Source organism: Lichenostomus cassidix, chromosome 1 (assembly GCF_008360975.1).
Source record: "Lichenostomus cassidix isolate B80296 chromosome 1, HeHo_3.0, whole genome shotgun sequence".
Classification (NCBI taxonomy): domain Eukaryota; kingdom Metazoa; phylum Chordata; class Aves; order Passeriformes; family Meliphagidae; genus Lichenostomus; species Lichenostomus cassidix.
This window is the reverse complement of record NC_139479.1, coordinates 87,619,245-87,639,086: the sequence shown is the minus strand read 5'-3', so window position 1 is coordinate 87,639,086 and position 19,842 is coordinate 87,619,245. Positions and strand designations below refer to the sequence as shown.

Sequence of the window (19,842 nt, the reverse complement as noted above, 5' to 3'; positions counted from 1 at the left end):
TTCTCCCATATGGGTTCCCAGGCTGAGGCTGCTCTGTGTTCAGGATGGAAGACTCTCTTGACTTGAGAGAAGGTCACCACAGCCAGGCCAGCTTTTCGTTATTTCAGCAGGCACATGAAGAGTGTGCCTTACTGTGTGGCTCTCACTTTCCCTCCCCAGAGGTTCAGGCACTCAGGTAGTGAATACACTCTGGGACCTTCAGACTCCAAGGTGGTGCAGCAGCGCCCAAAAGTCACAACTAGCCCACTCCAGGGAGTACATCTGCACTCTACAGCTCTTTAGCTACTCAGCTGTCCCTGTATTTTACTCAAAATGGCACCCATTTCTCCACTGAATCCTAGAGAAGCAGAGCTGCGAGGTGGACTTGTCTGCTTCAACCATCCCATGCAATTTCAAGCAGACCCTGGAGCAGAACCAACATAAGGCAAGACAGTCCAGCCTGGTACCAACATCTTCCCATGCAAATGATAATGCTGCAATTTTTTTCAGTTTGGAGTGATCTATCTAGCTGAATCACCTCTCTCTGACAGATACTTTGGAGGTAGAGAAAAGGTTGGTTAATCCCCGTGGGGCAATCCAGTATTCATCAGGACCACACGATATTCTCTCAGTGCCTGACAGTGGTTTGCTCTCTCTTCTCAAACACAATGGGATGCTCTCTCCTCCTGTGGGTAATACTTCCAGCATTGCCTGTTACCAGCCTGGATGTTCTCATTGCTCAGATGTGTGCCTGGTCTGTCTTTAAACATCCCTATTTCCTTGTACTCTCTGACTTCCTCTGGCAATCAGTCCTTGGATCTGCTCACTCACTGTGTGAAAATGGTTCCTCCCTCAGTTTTGAATTCAAAGCCATCCACTTTCACCATCTGTTTTCTTTTCTCCTGTCACAGAGGCTGGAAAAAGAGGGACTCCCAGACCTATCGTACCTTGGATGGTCATTATTTTACCACGTTTTATCACATCCCTTCCTTTGTTATTTCCCCATCCCCTCCTGACTCACTGCCTTTCAGGTACAAATCCCAGATTTTGGGACTTTCTCTCTGACAGTTTGAGCAGCAGGCCCATCTCTCTGCATGGTCAACTCTGCTCAGGTCCTTTGCTCTGGAAGAGGAGGCAGCAGCCTGGCAGGGGAGCAGTGCTGGTTTACATGGAGACACAGTGCCTTTCTCTGCATTACCTCCATACAGCCCTTCAATATTCTTTCTTCTCTTCTGACAGAAGCTCAACAACACTGACCTTGCACCCAGCTGTTCACTGTGCCTGTCATGATGGGCAAATGCCTGATATGGTGCAGTTACTGTGAGCAAAATCCTGGAAGTACTTATGCAGTTTAGATTTTCCTTCCTAGGAAGCATGAAAATATTCCCGAATCAAGATGGCTCCAGGCAAGTCAGTAGAGCTGAGGTGAAAGGACCAAGAGTCTGTACAATAAAGCAAACACTGTTTCAAGCAGAGTCAATAAACAGAAGGAGGAAATAAAGCAAATGTCATAGGAAGGAAAGAGACCTGATGCTTTTCCACAAGGATACAGCTACAGGTGCAAAACTCAGATAAATATTTTCAACATACCAGAATGTGGTGGTTTGACCCAGCCACTCTATCACTCCTTTCTCTAACTGGACAGGGGACAGAAAATATATAAGAGGCTCATTGGTCAAGATAAGGACAGAGAGACATCCCTCACTGATTATCATCACCACAGGCAAAACAGATTCACCATAGGGAAATTATTTTTAATTTATTACCGATCAAACCAAAGCAGGATGTTGAGAAAATAAACCCAAATCTTAAAAGACCTCCATCCCACCCTCCATTTTTCAAGGCTTAATTTCACTCCTAATTTTCTCTATCTCCTTCACCCCAGCAGTGCAGGGGATGAGCAGTGAGTGTTGCAGTCAGGTCACCTCACATTGTCTCTGCCACTCCTTCCTCCTTAGAAGGAGGACTCCTCACACTCCTCCCCTGCACCAGTGTGGGGTTCCTCCCATGAGAGACAGTCCTCTACGAACCTCTTCAATCTGGGTCCACCCCACAGGCTGCAGTCCTTCACAAACTGCTCCAGTGGGGCTCCCCCACAGGGTCACCAGTCCCACCAGCAAACCTGCTCCAGCATGGGTTCCTCTCTCCAGGGGGCTACGGCTGGCATTGGCTCTGTCAGACATGGGGGAAGCTTCTGGCAGCTTCTCACCCTGTACCAACCCTGTAGCTCCTGTGTTATCCAAGTGTTGCCAGGAAAACTCATTATACAGAGGCTGAAAACTTAAAAAAAACCACAGGAAATCCAGTGGATTCCCTTTTGGCAGAGAGGAGGGCTTAAGGAATGCAAAGAAAGTGTTATGAATGCAGATTCCTTTGCGTAGGACTCCTCCAAAAGGAATAGGAAGACAATCTTTAATCCCAAACTAATCCTTTTTTCGTTAAGAAAGATCAACATCATTAGAAAAAATCATAACTAGGTCCAGATGTTCTGCATCCTAGACTTCTGAGGGATTTACAGTGAGAGGCTAAATGCTAGCAAATAGCATAATCTGACAAAGGAGCAACAAGAAAAACACATCTATTGTGATCTTTGTGCATTCTGCACAGCCTTCCAAAAACAAACGGTAAAACCAGATCTCGAATTATGTAGCATACTAAGGCACACTGAGTTTTATACTTGCTTGTCAAATTTATGGGAACGATATCAGCACAAATCCTGCCAAAAAAAAAAAAAAAAAAACCCTATGAGTGAGCACTCTGCTTTGTATTTCTTCAACACTTCGATGAATAAATGCAAAATATATAGGGTTTTTTGTTTTGCCTTCTAAAGGCAAAACTGTCAAACCAAGCTCCTTACGGGAATGCTGTTGTTGTGGGTACTGCATCTTGTGCCACCCACTAAGTTCCAAAGCATCGGGGACAGTCTTTTCATAGTTGTGGATTCCATCATGCTCTAGAGTTTCTCTCCTAGGTTTCCATCCCACTGGCTTGCCAGTTCATTGTGACTCCCTCCAAAAGCTGCCATATGCTGTGCTCTGAAATGGGTGTCACTCCCGCCCGAACGGATGGGCTTCAGAGGGTGTCGTGGTGAGAGGACACAGCACAGTCCTGGTGCCCAGGAACACAGCAGGTCACACACGAGGCAGCTTTTGCAAGGATTTTGCATGGTAATTCTCATTCTCACTGAGGTTGCTCATGTTCCTCTCCTTTTACAAGCACTGTGTGTCTTCCTCTCTGGTCACCAGGTCAGCATTCACCCTTTTTGCATGGAAAACGACACAGGTTTTGGACCAAGGAGGACACACCAGCAAACTTGCTAACAACCCTTGGGGGCTGTCAGGAGCTCAGTTAGGACCCTCCGCTCAGGCACTCCCCAGCCCTTCAAAATCCTGAATTAGATAATTAGGAAGAAATTCTTTACTGCGAGGGTGGTGAGGCACTGGCACAGGCTGTCCAGAGAAGCTGAGGATGCCCCATCCCTGGCAGTGTGCGAGGCCAGCTTGGATCCTGGTCTATTGGAAGATGTCTCTGCCCACGGCAGGGGCTTGGACTGGATGATCTTCAGGGTTCCTCCCAAGCCAAACCCCTCTGTGACTCCATGAACTCTCCCGGCCGGCAGAGCTCTGAGGGGACACCCCGGCGGCTGCTCCCGCTGTCCCTGGCTGTCCTTGTCCCGAGCCAATGCCGCCATCTAGTGCCCTGTGCTGCGGGATTCTCCGGCACTGCCGCGCCCGCTGCCGGGCACACCGCCCGGGCTGCCCGCTGCGCTGCCCCCGGCGCTCCGCTCCCCAGCGACACCCGCCACGCCCGGACCCTTCTCTCCCTTCGCTTTCGGCTGAGGAAGCGTGTGCCATCGAGTATGCCATCGAGTGTGCCATCGAGTGTGCCATTGAGTCCCGCCGAGCTCTTCCTGTGCGATGTCCCAGACCCTCCGTGCTGATGAAACACCTCCGGCTGTGCATCAAAACAAGTATTGTCACCAGCTTCTCCTCCCCTTCCTTTTGCCAAGGTCATTAATAGTGAGATAGTAACCAATATGCATCCCATACAGGTCCCTAAAAACTCCCCCAGCCACCTCTCTCCTGCCTGTTGCATTTCTCGCACGTCCTTAACATGAGATTGGTTTTGGTTAGGCTTGCTTTAGCCCCTGTCAGTTTTGGTGACACACTTCTGCAGGTAGTGACTCTTGATTCCTCTGTCCAGTGCGCTCCAAGCAGTCCCAGATTTCCCAGCACACCTGGCTAGTCCTGCTCCATCAGACTCCACACCTCCTGCCTAAATACAGGGGACCCTTTGCTCATGAACAGTGTCTGTAAGATTCCTGATTTTCCACTGTGATCAACAAATGAGCCTTCATGGTATCTGCTTAGAGAGCCCTTTCTTCCCAATTCAGGCTTCCAAGCGCCTGCAGAGAGATATCCCTTCCCAGCCTTCCCCCTTTCTGAGGAACACAGCTGTGCTGGGGCAATTCACCAGACCACCTCACTAGCCAGCTTGTTGTTTCTGTCTGCCACATCTAGCAGCATCAGAAAGGCCCCTCGAGAAGCTCACCAGGTGTCAGCTATTCTGTTGCAAAGAGAATGCTCCTGGCCTTTGAAGCCGCCGACAGTCAGGTGCCTGAAGATCTGTTTTTTATGCTGTGTCAAACAATTGTCCTTCCTTTTCTCCAATACCACGAGCAATCACTAATTTTCCAACATATCAGGGTATTGTTCACCTCTCAGAGTTCACAGGCACACTCATAGCCCCCACTGATATGCAGGGAACTTGGGTTTAGGGAGACCATATCTGGAAGCACCTTGGCTTTCCAGTGAAGCCAGTTAAAAAGTCCTTCTCAACATCTGATTTCTGAGACCCTTTTCTCCCTTTATCTTGCTTCCTTGGAGAGACTTAGTGTCTCTGCAGACTGTAACCATCACCCAGCACAGCCTGGGAGCTTCTTCTCTCCACTGACAGGATCTGTTTCTCTCCAACCCCAGCTTGCAAAAATACTGCTGGTGATGGGATTAGAGCAAAGAGAGACAGCGCAGAGTGTCTCTGCAGGGGATAAAGCAGGGAAACATGACAGCCTCTAATTTGTGGGGGGGAGAGCTCTCTGTGGTGCTCAGGCTGTTCTTGCTGTGCCACAGGGCTGGTGTGTGATGCTGGATGAGCCCCCTTTCCCCAGGGGGGCAGTACAGCAACTGTCCCAGCGAGGTGAGAACCAGACTTGCAAAGAACTTAAAAACCAGTTAAATATTTATGAGGAATATTACATTCAGAAGAGAGACTGACTGGCTAATATTATTCATCCCTTCTGGATTCTGATGTTTAATTAATGCTTGCAAAGTGCTTTGAGATGCTTGGATGAAAGTGATACAAACACGTCACTGCACGCCGTGACCCTTGGTCCCAGAGGTACCTGTTCACCACACAGCTGTAGCAGCTCCAAGAGATGGATCCCAGCCCTGGGGTGAGAGTGGGTCCAGAACAGGCATTCTCACAAGGTGACAAGCCTGCAGCTTTTTCACCTCAGACCCACAACCCTGCTTCTCTTTGCAACTCTGCAGTGAGTTCAAGTGCATTTTGCAAGCTTTACCCCTTCAGGGAATGCTATTTCTGGTAGATATTTGCAGTGACATAAACCAACTGTTTAAAAACAAGCCAATGTTTCTGCATTACAGCGTGCTGGGGAGACAAAATGCAAGCCAGAATCTGTGCAAACTGAAGCATCAGCTCAATGCCCCAGATCCCCAAGCACTGAGATGCCGTGACCTTACAATCCCAACCTGATTTTCTTAACTCTTTTTTTTTCCCACGACATCCTCTCTCTGGCAGCTGGGGACCAGGGAGGACATTTCTATTTGACTCACGTGAGTTTTGAAGATGCTGATGTGCTATGTCAGGTTCTCTCTGCAGAGCTGTGTCTCAGAAAAGTGCTTTCACAAGTTCTGGATGCTGACAGAGTGCCCAGCCCATCCCATTCCTTCCCATCTGATCTCCCATAACTTGTATCCCACACTGGGAAGTTCCTGTCTCATGCAGGTGGCTTCTTCCCTGAGATGGGACATCTTCATCTCTCTCCAAAATCACAACCAATGGACCAGCTCTTGTGCTCAAGGCCTGATCACTGCTGTTCCTGTCACAGCTGGTGGCACATTGTGACCTTTGCTGCTGTGGCCATCTGCCCCTGTGCCCCCCAAAGCCTCTCACACCCCCATCCTGCAGACAAAGGGGCAAGTCACTGCCAAGAGGAGGAGAGTGGGTGGCACAGAGATGAAATCTCAGCCATGTCTGGGGCTCAGTGGGTTTCCGCCGTCTTGGCTGAGGCTGGGATTCAGAGAGAGAGAAAGAGACCAAATGTGGGTGGGAAACCACAAAAGCCCCCTCCTCCACCCTGCAGAGAAGGGAAACAGCTGAGATTCAGTAGCAGTACAGGTTGGTATAGGTTACTGAAGAGTAACCTCATATTGGGTTTGCAAGGCAAAGTTTTGGTAGTAGAGGGGCTGCATTGGTGGCTTCTGTGAGATGTGAGAAGGAGCTGGCCCCATGTCAGTCAGAGCCACGTGCAGACAGCCCCAAAACAGACCCACTGCAGACCAAGGCTGAGCTCATTAGCGATGCTGCTGGCACCTTTGTGACAGTGTATTTAACAAAGTGTAAAGACCTGTGCACAGCAGCTGTGGGAGACAGGAAGGAGAATATGTGGGATAAACAGCCCTGTAGACACTGAGATCAGGGAGAAGGAGGGGCAAGAGGTGCTTCAGGTGCCAGACCTGAGATTCCCCTGCAGCCCACGGTGATGACCATGGTGAGGCTGCTGTGCCCTTGCAGCCCATGGAGGTCCATGGGGGAGCAGAGATCCACCTGCAACACACAGACACTCTGCACTAGAGTAGTTTTTCTTCCAGGGGCTGTGGCTGGGTTCCTAGATGAGGTTATCTAGGACCCTGCCCAAGCACACCTTGAAAACCTCCAGCAATGACACCTCTGCCACATCCCCGGGGTGGTTGTTCTGGTGAATAATTTTTTTCACTGTAAAAAAAGTCTTTCTAATGTCAAGATGAACATGAAGAACTGCAGTCCATGGGAGGGGCCTACACCAGAGAATTTTTTGAGGGACACTATGCTGGAGCAGAGGAACACCGAAAACAGGAAGGAGGAGCAGAGATGAAGTGCTATGAACTGACCACAACTCCCATTACCTGTTCCCATGTGACATTTTGGGGGAGGAAGGAGGAACAGAAGAGTCACGTGTGAAATTGAGTTTGGGGAGAGAAGGGAGGTGGGAGAAGCTTTTTCTAGTTTTGTTTTAATTTATCACTATCCTACTCTGTTTTTAATTGGCCATAAGTTAACCTTTCCCCAAGATAAGTTTGTTTTGCCCACGACAGTAGCTGGGGAGACATCTCTCTGTCCTTATCCTGACCTGAGAGGGTTTTTTCATATCTTCTCCCCCTGCCTTGCTGAAGAGGGGGAGCGAGTGGGCCGCTGGGTGGGTTGCTGGCAGACAGCCAAGGTAAAGCCACCACTGCTATAAAGAAAATATTCTCTTATCTCACCCCAAATCTCAGACATACTCCACAGACAGGTGGGGCTGGGTTCAGCTCCTCAGAGGTGCCTCCTCTTAGAGGTGGTGAAGGAGACAGGCTGGGAAATGGAGCTCAGATGACCCTTACAGAGTATGGGAGGTGTGGGCTGGGTCTGGATCTGCTCAGCTAACCTGTTGGTTTGTTGGAAGCAGAACCAGCTCCCAACCATTCATTTCTAAGTTTCAGCCCCGTCACGGCCTCCATCAGCTGCCACATGGCCAATAGGCTCTCTCTGTTTTGCACACTCATTCTCCCCACTGCTGCCATACATCGCCTTCCGCTGAGGTCCATTTCTGTTCGCACCCAGAGCCGAAATCACGTGCTTTTGGAAAATCACCATCTGCCGAGAGAAGTCGGCGGATGTCAGCACAACGTGGACTGGCAGCAAGACCTTGCTGTTGCTCCGGCTGGAGAGGAGGAGACATCAAGGCCAACTGAACATCTGCTTGCTGAACATCAACTTCGTTCCTCTTTTGTTTCAGCTGTAGCTGGGTGAGATCAATTACGGCAGGTGACGAACACAAGGAGACAGAAACACAGAGGCAGAGAGAAGAGAGGTAAGGAAACTCTTTCTTTTGCTAAGAGACCAGCCTGTTTTCAGGGTTTCTTAATGCTACAAACTTTATTACTCCGCTCAAGTTCCTGTTTTGGTGCAGATGGACTGGTTTTGCCCTGCTTAAAGGTCTGTTGTAAAACCATCTTTGACTTGATAATACTTCTGGCTGTGTAATTCTCTGAGGCCTTTTAATTTTAACTAAAAATTGTTTGTCTCCTAATATTTTTCCCTGAAAGGGGCAGAAAAAAAGGGAGCTGTAAAAAGCTCAACCTGCCTCAGAGCCTGGGGATCTCGTGGATCTTTAAAACCCATATATAGGGAAGTATGTCCTATATGAGGGCCTGTCACTGGTGACTATATATCCCCAAGGGCTGCAAATGCATTGGGGAGCAGCCCTCTACCAGCTGCCACTTGCTATCACCTTCTCCATGTACCCTCCAGGAAGGGGAACTTTATTCTAAAAAAAGCCTGGAAAACGAAGAAGATGCCAGTCTCTAGCTAAGTAAGGATGTCTACTTACATCTGTACGTGCTGAGACCGGAGGGGTCTGTTCTGCTAATCCAGGCTGACTGGCTCACTGCCTGACACTAGCTGCCAATGCAGCCTGATCCATTAGCTCAGGGCTGAGTGAGCAGGATTTCTTGGAAAAAGAGGGATCCTTTCAATTTAAGGACAACAGAAAAGAGACTTTCCTTCTGCTTCCATGGGCTGCTGCGCTGTTGAAAGCAGGAGTTTCATTTCTGGTTGAATTTTTCAACTTTCAGGTGGCATATCCTACTCAACCTCTGTCAGCCACCTCAGATACTCCTCCACAGGGTGCATTACGGTTGAGTTCAGGTTACTACTCAGTGTTCTGCACTATGAACTCAACAGCCAGGTTAGAATCATAGAATCACAGAATGGGTTGGGTTGGAAGAGACCTTTAAAGAACATCTTGTTCCAACACCCCTGCCACCTCCCACTAGACCAGGTCACTCAAAGCCCCATCCAACCTGGCCTTCAACACTTCCAGGGATGGAGCAGCCACAGTTTCTCCAGGCAACCTGTTCCAGTGCCTCACCAGTCTCTGAGGAAAGGATTTCTTCCCAACATTTGATCTAAACCTACCCTCCTTTAGTTTAAAACCATTCCCCCTTCTCCTATCACTATCTGACCATATAAAAAGTTGCTCTTCATTTTTTTATAAGATCCCTTTAAGTGCTGAAAGGCTGCAATGAGGTTTCCCTGACTTTTCCTTGGTCCTCCCCATTGTCTCACAAACATGTCTGCCGAAGCTGCCCGCAGCGCAGCAGGGCTCAGCTCATCGAAACTGAGCATCTACCTCATTCCCACTAGCAGCTCTTGAGCACTCAGGCACAGTGCCCATCTGATCTGCCACAGCCTCACGTGGGGACCTTGTATTCACCAGAGCAAAATTAGGGAGAGATGGTACCCGAATGTCATCCCAAGCACATACATGGCTTGGAACAGTGATGGAGGACCTGATTTCAGAGTGTGTCAAAGTGCCTTGATTAGTCACAGCCTCCAGTGGCTTTAGAGAGGCACGTCTTGGTTTCCCCTTAGGCCAGAAGGGAGCACTCTGGGCTGCAGAGATGGAGCCACTTCTTGTGGCCTCCACATGGTTCCAGGCAAACAGCTGGGCATGGGGTCCTTTGTGGCTGAATGGGGTCGGCTATCCTGACAAAGTGGCCTCACCACCCTGCCTTGTCCTGATGGTGGGATGTCTCTCGGGGAGAATCAGCTGCTTTCAGCTGTGTGACCCCAGGGACTCTGCTCCAGCACTTCCCACTCCCAGCAGCTCCAACAGGACGGTGGCAGCTGCTGTTGGATGAGCAGAGGTGCTCAGGAGGAAAAAGAGACAGGATTGTACAGTCCAGAGGGACAGTAGGGACTGTGAAATCTATGAATTCACTGCTGCCGTCACTTTGCTCTCTGCTGGCTATTTTTGTTGCACTTGGTCCTTTACCCTGCCTGCTGCTCAGCAAGCTGATGTTTGCTTTAATGCTAACATGTAAACTCAAAGAAACCGCTATTTGGTAAAAGAGCCAAGTCAGCTTTGGTTTAGATTCTTAAACTGAGAAGAAGAGAGGTGAACCCCTTTAGGCCAGAGCTCCACAGCTGAGGCTAACTCTCGAGCAGGGCAAGAGGCAGCTGCATCCCTGAGCCCCTGCCTGGCAGGCACCGCAAGGGGAAATGCCGCGGCGGAAGCTGAGGTGTGGTGCCCTGGTGTGGAGGGAGGGCTGGGCCCCCCCATCCCGGCAGAACGAGCTGCTGCCAGATCAAAAGCACAGCCACAAGCAAGAGCGAGAGGAGAAAACAAAACCACACTGCAAGAAAGAGGCACAGGAGCACACTGAGAAAAGGAGATGGCCTGCTCTGTGTCAGGAGCGGTTGCTGACTTTTGTGTTTGTTAGGGTTTTTTTAAATCTAAGTTTCCTCCTGCGTCATGCCAGTGCCAGCCTGTGGAGAGGTCTCTGTAGCCATCACCCCCTGGGGTTCAGTGCTGGAGGGAGCGAGGGGCTGCCAGCCCTGCTCTCAAGCAGATGTTCTCCAGGCCTGACTTGGTCCTGCAGGCATCATTCTCTGGAGCAAGCCCACTTACTACTTCAGCTCTCCTTTTCCTATCCCTCAGAGAGGCAAGGATCATTAAAATAAGTCAAGAAGGAAATTAAACCAGTTTAATAAGAGGGGGAAGTTAAAATGAAATGGAAATCAATGTTCACTTGGGAGGGAGCCCTGCTCCTCTGTCGCTAGACGTGCTAATAAATCAAGTGTGCCTGGACTGTTTCTGGCACAGAGGCCAGCTGGCATGAGATGGTCTGGGCTATTAAACTCACTTAACCTCCAAAATGAACTGGCCACATGCCAGCCACATAATGGGAGAGGTCCCTGGCCCATGCTAACACCTAAATGCATCCCAGGAGTTGCTTGGGAGAGGGAGAGTTGTCCCTGGCCAAAAATGTGTCAGGAAATGTACTAGCAATTTAACAGGACTGATGAGTATGTTCCAGTGCCTGGGGACATTGTGTGACACTGCTTAATTTATGAGTACCACCGTAAGATACAGCTGGGCTGCCTGTAAGGAGGCTGTGGGTCTGCTGCAAGCATCCGCTAATGAGAGCAGCTTGCTCGGTTAACACAGCGGAGCCTTGCTCGCTGAGATCTGTAAACTCCAGAGCAGCATTGCCTGTGATCTGGCCTGGAGGGATGCAGAAGGAGATGGAAAGGCAGGGGAGAATAGGAAGTGGCATGCATGAAGAGTAGAAATAAACAGGGAGAGAGGGGAAGTGTGTAAAAGAAATCCTAGCTGAAGGCAACCCATTTTCCCCACTGACTTGTAAGATGTAGGTGGTAACATCACACTGTGGAGATCTGCCACAGAAATACAAAGATTCGTGTGAACGAAGTGGGAATGCAGAAGTTGTGAAACCACGAGAAGAAACAGAAGAACAAAGATGCATCAATCTGCACAAGGTCAGCAGTTCATCAGTCCCATGGTGCTCTGGTTGTGTGGTTTTTCTCAATAACAATGAAGAAAGAAGGCAAAGAACAAACTGAAGCAAATGACAGGAGAATAGAGATTCCCAGTCAAAACAAAATTATGAGGTGTGACTCAGCGATTTCATTAATTTTTACTTGTTCCACTACCTTCAGGTTTTATATAAAGTTTAGTGACTTAAAATATTTGAAACCCATCACTGAACTGTTAATTCACAGATATTACTTTAGAGCGGGGGCTGACTTTTTCAGCCCACAGGAACAGGTGATGTGAGATTTCACAGCAGGGATGAGGTTTCTCCTGTCACCTCAGGAATGGATCTTACTCAGGGCCCTGTGCCAGATCTCAGTTATCGATGTTCCTTCGGAGTGAGATGCATACAGATGCCTTGTTAGTGCCCCTTTCTTTATTCTGTAGCTTAACCCAGCAAACTGCTTCATCACTGCCTCTGCATCTTGTTAGGAGTGATCTCCCATCACATGCACTGGCTCCTTTGTTGTACAATTTTTGCAGAAAACAGCTCATGCAAATATTCCCTGGCCTGGGATAGGTTTTTCACTTTGCATGAGGCAAGCCACAAATCTCCTCTGACTGTGCCTTTGCCACCTGTTTCTCTTCTGATGGTGCATACGGCTGCTGTCTTGCTCTTGCACATGTATTTTTCATGTGTGCATGTGTGTACATCGGTCTGGATGTCAGATGTCATGCTGACCTGATTTCCATTTAAATGTAGTGCTGATGTTTTCATCTTCTCTTTGATCGCTTCAAGTGCTCTGATCATTTCAATTAATTTCAGTATTAAATTATCCCCTAATAGAATATATTATACTTATTATTGCACATCATACATATAAATACTGTATAACACTATTCATACATTTCTTTTGAGTTTAATCCTATTATGACTCCAGCCTTCAGCCTGTCACACTCCTGACACGAGGACTGCCTGCTTTCAGAGAAGTGAAGTCACCTCACTGGCTTGCTCACTCCCCAGAGCATTTACCCTGCTTGGCTTCCCTCTTGTAATAAATGCCTTGGTTTAGGGCTGGAGAGCTCAGTAGTGTCCTTGCACCAGCAGCCACGGTCCCCTTGACCTTGTCAGCCCACACAGCTGCAGCTGTTACCAGCACTTGGTCTCTGCTAGAGCCAGAAACTGCATCTAATTTGATAACTCACCTTAACACGATCATTAGATTCCAGTTCCCACTTCAGGTTTTGCTACCATTAATGCAACTTCTTCTTTTGGACCTCATTCCTCCCTTCTCCCTGTACTTTTCATTGAACAGTCCTAAGAATTCAAGCAAGCCTTTCCAACATCAGACTTGCTGGTTATTGAGATTTTTAAGGTAAGAAGTAAAAAAAAACCACCACCCAAACCTGAAGAGAAATATTAGTAACAGCCTAAAGATGGCTGTGATCATAGAATCACAAAATCACACAGAAATATTTAGATGGCAAGGGACATTGGGAGGTCTCCAATCCAATCTCCTACTCAGAGCTGAGTTGATTCTAAAACTACAACATGTTGCTCGGGGCTTAACAAGGCAACTTCTGAGCATCTCCAACAGTGGGGATTGCCTGGCATCTCTTGGCTTCTATTCCATTGCTGAACCACCTTCAGTAGGAAGAAAGTTTTCCTTATATCGAGTCAACATTTCCCTGCTCAACATATGGTTGCTGCCTCCTGTTCCTCTCCCGTGCACATCTGAGAAGAATGTGGCTTATTCTTCTAGGTAATATCCTTTAGATAATGGGAGACTGAGATTAGATCCCACCTTGGCCCCCTTCTCCTTACCAAACCCAGCTTTCTGTCTCTCCCTGTATGTTGTGCAGTCCAACTTCCTGATGATCCAACTAGCCCTCCATTGAACTCTGTACAGTTTGTTGGCATCCATCTTGTACTGGGGGCCCAAAACGGTACCCTGTATCCTAGATGAGACCTCAGGTGTGCCAAATAGAGAGAAATAATTACTTCACTCTACTTCCAGCAGAGCTGGCTGTGCTCTTGCTAATGCAGCCCTGTATGTGTTTAGCTTTAATCTCTGCAAGAGTGATGATAACCCACCATAGAGAAGTAAAAAAGCACAGAACTCTTGGCAGTATAAACAGCTGCTGCCTGATGAATGCCAGAAACCTAGGGATGAGTAAAACGAAATGTTTATTACCAAACTCCAGGGGCACGCTGCAGATGGATTCTTTGCTGAAACAAAGGGCTCTGGTGACTTTCCCAATGAGCTTCCATTTTGCTGCTCTGAAGGATGGTGGGAGCTGACTGGGAGCACAAGTCCCATCTATTGAGGTGTGAAAATCAAACATTATTAACAGAGCATTTGGGTCTTCCAGGATAAGATCCCTGGGCAGTGACAGCATTTCCAGCCCTGCTCTCCACGGACGGGAGAAACATTCCCACAGCGATGGAGTCGTGCGGCACAGCTGTGAGCTGCACACTTGCTGCCTTCTTGCTTCTGCATCTGGGTGAGTCCTGGGCTGTAGAGATGCAGGAGAGGGGGTCCTGTGAGAACCATGATACACACCAAGCAGAGTGGAACATACTGCCCTCCATACTGCCCCCAGCAATCTGGGCAAAAACATATCTGTGATGCATAATTACATCTATGGTGTGATCTTCCGAATCTCATCACAGATTTGCCCTTACAAATGGAATGCTACTGGCATCCTTAGCTTGACTGCTAATATTATAAGATTTGGTGGACTTTTTAGTGCTCATTTTCCAAGAAAGGAAAGACAGTCAATAAGGCCAAGCCTGCATTTCTCAGACACTCGACTTTGATTCCTCTGGTTACAAAGGAAATACTGGAAATCTCTTATGCACCCCAGAACCAAATAGAAAACAAAAGATACCAACTCTTATTAATTACATTTCTAATTTCACAGTTTAAGACAAATTCATAAGATTCTGTAGTCCAATGTACAATGATCAAAACTCTGTATTGGCAATGTTGCAGGTTACCTCTTGGAGGAATGTAACTTCAGGCAAACCCTATCTTGAACTCATGTAAACTATTTATTTTACACTTCTAGAGCTCTGTAGTACTTGGGTCACCTGGGGTATCTGCAGGTTAGGCATCTCTGAGAGCTTACCAGGTGTGAGGCAGGAGACCACAACTCCATTACTACCAGTCTTACCTCTGGCAACTCCATCACCTTCTTACTGTCTCCTGCAGAAATCTTCTTTACAGTGAAGGAAAGGAAGTGATTCTCCCAAGAAACCTCTCCTAACATTTCTTCAAGTTTATACATTCTATTTCTTTTACTGTCACAGAGCCCTCATCCCAAGAGCAGGAGCCTGAATTTAGATCAGCCCTCTTTCTTTCTTTTTTACCTTCTCTCTTAATTTTTCTGTTTTCAGTCTTTGTCCATGCAAAAACTGGAAGAAGAGGTGAGCAAATTTGTCAATGCTGTGTCATGTGTTGACTTAGAAGTGAAGGAGGGCTGACATATGCTGTCCTTCCTTTGTCAGCAGTAGAATAACTAGGTCTTGTCCAGTGGAAAAAGGTTATTTCAGTAAGACTGCTGACATTTCAAAATCATGAATGCTGGTCAGTCACTATAACTACTGGTATTTTTCCTTTTTTTCTGAATATATGTGAAAGAGAATAACCATTAGCCATATAATAAAAGAGCTCAATTGATGGATTGATGAGATAAAGGAGTGACAGATTCAGAAACTGAGGATAATTTCAGTGTCTGGGAAAGGGATGAGAAATGTCAACATCTTTTAGGAGGGCTGGGAAGTGTTCACTGAGCCACCCTTTAGGAAGTAAACTTATGCCCTTTTTTGGTGGGTATTGACTTTCAGGTCTGATCTCCAGTACGGCTCAGCGAAATGAACTCCAGACTGGACTTGCAGGAGGGGAGGTGACCCTGAACTGCACAGGCATACCTCCTCACTTAAGATTACCTCAGGATGCATTTGTGAGCTGGACGTACTATGATGCTCTTGTATGGAAAATGGAAAAGAGTAAAGTATTTTGGAAAAGTAAGGCTTCCAATTCGTTACCCCTTCTCCCTTTATACGGCTAAGAAACCTCTTCCCTCCTAACAAAGCCTATTTTTTCAAAAGGGACAACTACCATTACTGATCGAGCTGAAATCAAGATGGAATATAAACAGCTGAGGGTGTCAAAGTTGAAGCTCTCCGATGCTGGCATCTACACCTGTAAATATGGCTCTCAAAAAGTCCAAACCTCGCTGCATATCTTTAAATGTGAGTGATTGGAGGGCTTGTAGCCATCAGGAGGGAAGGGGACCATAGAGCTTGGGGAGATATCTCTACGGGGAGTCTTTATCCAGCTGCCATTTCTTCTGTCCTGGGCTATCAGAGTTTATTTCTCCTCTATCTCCATGTTCTCTTTGCTGTTAGACTTTTTCCTCTCTCGCAGGAAGAGGGACTGATTTACTGGCTGTGCTTTTTTCTCTTTACAGTGATAATCTCTTCAGATGGGCACTTTCTGCAAAATGAAGCCGCTCAGCTGATTTTAATGCAAAATTCCTCCAATCCTCTACCCGATCTCAGCATCACATTGTATAACAGTAACAATAACAGAGTAACACCAGAATTAGAAAACGAGACCCGTCAAAAATACATAATGAATTTAAAGAAACTGGAGGCTATGGACAGCGGGACCTGGGTGTGTCAGGTGTATTCAGACTCTCCACTGATTAATCAGGACATCCCATTTGCTTTGAAGGTATTAGGTATGTGACAACAACAATGGAACTCACACACAGGCTTGGGAACCAGTGTTCCCTCCAGCTCATGAGCTTGACTTTTAAGCTCCAGCATCCCAAGCACTGGTGCTTCAGGGTTGTCTTCCCAGGGCTTCCAACAATGCAGCTGGGGGATTGTTCTGCAGCCTGAACTCTGTTCCATGCTTGCACTCATTTTCCTCTCCAGGCTTAGTGAGAAGATTCTCCTCTCCTTGGGGTCTGTTCTTCTCAGTTCTGTTGTGCTTGGGAGCTTTGGATCTTTCCACTGTCTTGTTCTCAGACAGTAACTGTTTAACCTTCCTGGAGGATGTCATCCTCCAAGTCCTTTTTCAACTGAGCACAGCATGCTTCACTCTGGATCACGGGCACACATGGGGAAGTGTAACCATGGCATTTCCTGCCTCTGTATTCCTTGTCTCTTCTAAATTCAGGTTTTCAGAATCCAGATTCAGAAAAACAGTACGCAGCTGTTGATAGCACTGTCATCTTGTCATGGCATCTGAACTTCCAGAAGATAAAATGGAAAGAAGGTTTCACAGGACAGCTGAATTGGAAACAACTGGAAAGTGCAAACACTCATGAACTGCTTGATTTCAAAGTCACAGCACAAGGGGAGCTGCATGAGACCAAAAAAAGCGGAGACTTTCTGTTTGAGATACCTGAAAGAAAATCTGAAGATACCATAGAAGTGAAGCTCCCCAAAGTCCATTTCAACCACTCTGGGCAGTACCAGTGCCAGCTGATGTACCAAGGAAGACATGCACAGAGCACGATAGAGCTGGTGGTGATGAAAGGTGAGAGAAGGAGAAGTGGGTCTTGAAGAAGAGGAGCTGCAGAAACCTGGAATTCACAAGAGCATGGGTGGACTCATCTTCCCATCCCCTCACTCACATGTCCTTTTCTTGCCTTTACAGTCTCAGCTAACCCTGTTGGGCCTCTCTCCAGAGGGGCCAATATGACCCTGACCTGCCAGGTGTCTGGTGCACTCCCACCCAATGCCTACTTGAGCTGGGAACGTGTGAATGGGACTAAGACAGACATTAAGAACTCAAAGCATCATGAAGTAAAGTTGGAGGTGAGCATCAGTGCTGCAGGGCTGTGGAGCTGTCACCTCATAGAAGACAATGACAGAAAGATCAGCCTTCACTACCACGTGGGTATGGAAATTAGCATCATGTCCCTGCCTCAACCCTAAAGCCTTAAAATTCTTTGTTTCTGAATCTAAATACTTTTCTCCTCCCACAGAGGAAGCTCCTGTTTGGAATAACTATGTAATAATTGGAGCAAGTGTTGGAGGCAGTGTGTTGGTGTTTGCCCTTGCGTGCCTGTGCATCATCAGTGGTATAAGCTGGCAGCGGAGAAGGGTGAGTGCCATGGTCCCTGTGAAAGGTGCAGAGATTACTGGCTCTCCAAACCATAGGAGGAGTCAGATTTCCTGTCTGGGTGCAGGGCAGAACAGATCAATCCTTAGACTCAAAGCAAGCTTTAGAGATGGGCAGTCTGAAGATGTCAGACAGCACTTTATTACCACTTCAGAGGAAAGCATTTGAAGTATAAAAATATCCAATTGTTGTTTGTCCCTTCTCTCCTGGCAGCAACGGGCAAAAAGGATGGCACAAGCAAGACAATACTTGCTGGAAAACAAGACATGCCAGTGTCAACAGTAAGTGGCAATGAGGGCACCAAGAATGGGCAAAGACTGTTTTCAAGAGAGAGGAGATGGATGATTGAGTGGGGAGAAATTGAAATTCAGCCTCTTTGGTGAAACAGTACAGCTGCATTTCAGTATTTTCAGCTCTTACTCATGCTAAATGCTGCTTAAGACTTATGAGCTATGTTAAACCCCAAACCCATGGTAGCATTGTGCTGGGAAACCTTTGAGCAGGGTGGTTTCACTTGAATTATCTTAATGTTGAGAGATGCTAGCCCAACCCAAGCAGGAGCTCCAAAGTCCTATGGTAGGCTCCACAATGAATAGATCTCAGTATCAAGGTTGTGGAGGTGGAAGGCACACAACCGAGCACAAGGATGAAACCCAAATTTTAAAGATCCATGATGCCCATAATGTAATTCCAGCTCCTCTAGCGCAGTGCTGGACTGCAGTTGGTGAAAATTGCCAATAACCTCCTAGGAGTAACAAAAGAGGAGAAAAAATCACGGAACACTGTGATTTGTACCCTTTCCTAAAGGCCTTGGGTGATGTGAAATACACCATTGTGTCATGACCCTTTTCGTGGGAGCAAGGATTTCTCAGCAGAGAAGCTGCCCTTTTCCATGTCTTTAAGCTTATATGGTATCAGGCATCAGAAGCAGCTGTTGGAAACACTGAAATTCCAGCCATTCTGTCACGGGAAGTGGAGCACTAAGGAGACTATAAATGATTGCATGAACAAGTTCAATGAATGTTTGGGTACAGAACTAGACTTCTGCTTCATTTTCAGTGGTGACATTGACAAACTGTGATAGTTTCACCTAATTTTTTTACACTGTCACCACAAATTCAGTGAGAATGTTTATTGGCAAATACTGTATCACAGCTGGGATGTATATGCGGTGAAGAGCTTAACATGTGTCAAAGAATTCACCTCGTTTTCACCTACCTTTTATCAAGGTTAAAAAATAATCCCCATAGAGAGAGGACAAAGCCTGTACAGATACATCAAAATCTAGATAAATCTGTGCAGTACAATTGCTGATACAGTTGTTCTTTAACTCTCTTTGCCAAGTAAGCAGCTCAGTGTAACTGACACCTAGACCGCAGCCATGTGGATGCTCAAGTAACTGTTTGCATCCTCAGCTACAGGGGCAGACAGTCATTCTCTGTGCAAAAAAAAAGTGGGGGGTGGTACTCATGTAGTACTTTTCTCTTGCAGCTGGCTGAAAAAGTAATAGTGCAGCACTGGCGTCAGAAGGACTGATGAAGTCTCTGCCTGTACCTAAACACCTGGCAGCCCATAGTGCTCTGTGAATCCATCTCCCCTTCTCCTGTTTTAATGTAATCCTTTATTCCTTCATCATTCTGCCTGCCTAATGTCATGGAGTGAGGTTGTCTGGCTAGGAGCCAATGGACAGGACAAGAAAACCTGAAGGGTTATGATTGATCCGCAGTTCTGTAATGGGAGACACTGAACAGAAGAGATATATATACACACACACACACACATATATAATATGCTTGTATTTTGTTCATGCACTTACTTTGACCTTCTTGTGGAACCAATTTTATGCGCTTCTTTTATCTGCCTGAGCAACAATAAATTACTTTGGGGTTGGGAGTTATTTTTTGCAAGCTGGACTACATTTTTTTCTGAGGCACTCTTGTCTGGTTCAAATTCACATTTCTCTCTTTCCTGCTAGGATATGAAATGCTGATTCTCACTATCTCCCACCTCCCTGGCTGCCATGAACCTTCCTTAATGCACCAGCTCTTTGCTCTCTGTGAAACCTGTCCATGCTCATTTGCCTTTCTTGGGCAGTCTGAGCCCTACATATCTACCCCTAGACCT

At 47.1% G+C, this 19,842-nt stretch overlaps 1 protein-coding gene across 1 annotated transcript; it reads left to right on the top strand.

Moving 5' to 3' along the window:
* The first annotated feature begins 7,759 nt into the window (after window positions 1-7,759).
* On the top strand, window positions 7,760-19,625 carry LOC146445173 (T-cell surface glycoprotein CD4-like). Its single transcript, XM_085068655.1, has 10 exons — window positions 7,760-8,107; window positions 13,949-14,080; window positions 15,426-15,605; window positions 15,690-15,833; window positions 16,052-16,324; window positions 16,768-17,130; window positions 17,251-17,493; window positions 17,582-17,700; window positions 17,932-17,999; window positions 19,210-19,625. Exons 2-10 carry the CDS (start codon window positions 14,020-14,022, stop codon window positions 19,223-19,225), a joined length of 1,467 nt encoding a protein of 488 aa, XP_084924781.1. The 5' UTR covers window positions 7,760-8,107; window positions 13,949-14,019; the 3' UTR covers window positions 19,226-19,625.
* The last annotated feature ends 217 nt before the right edge of the window (window positions 19,626-19,842 follow it).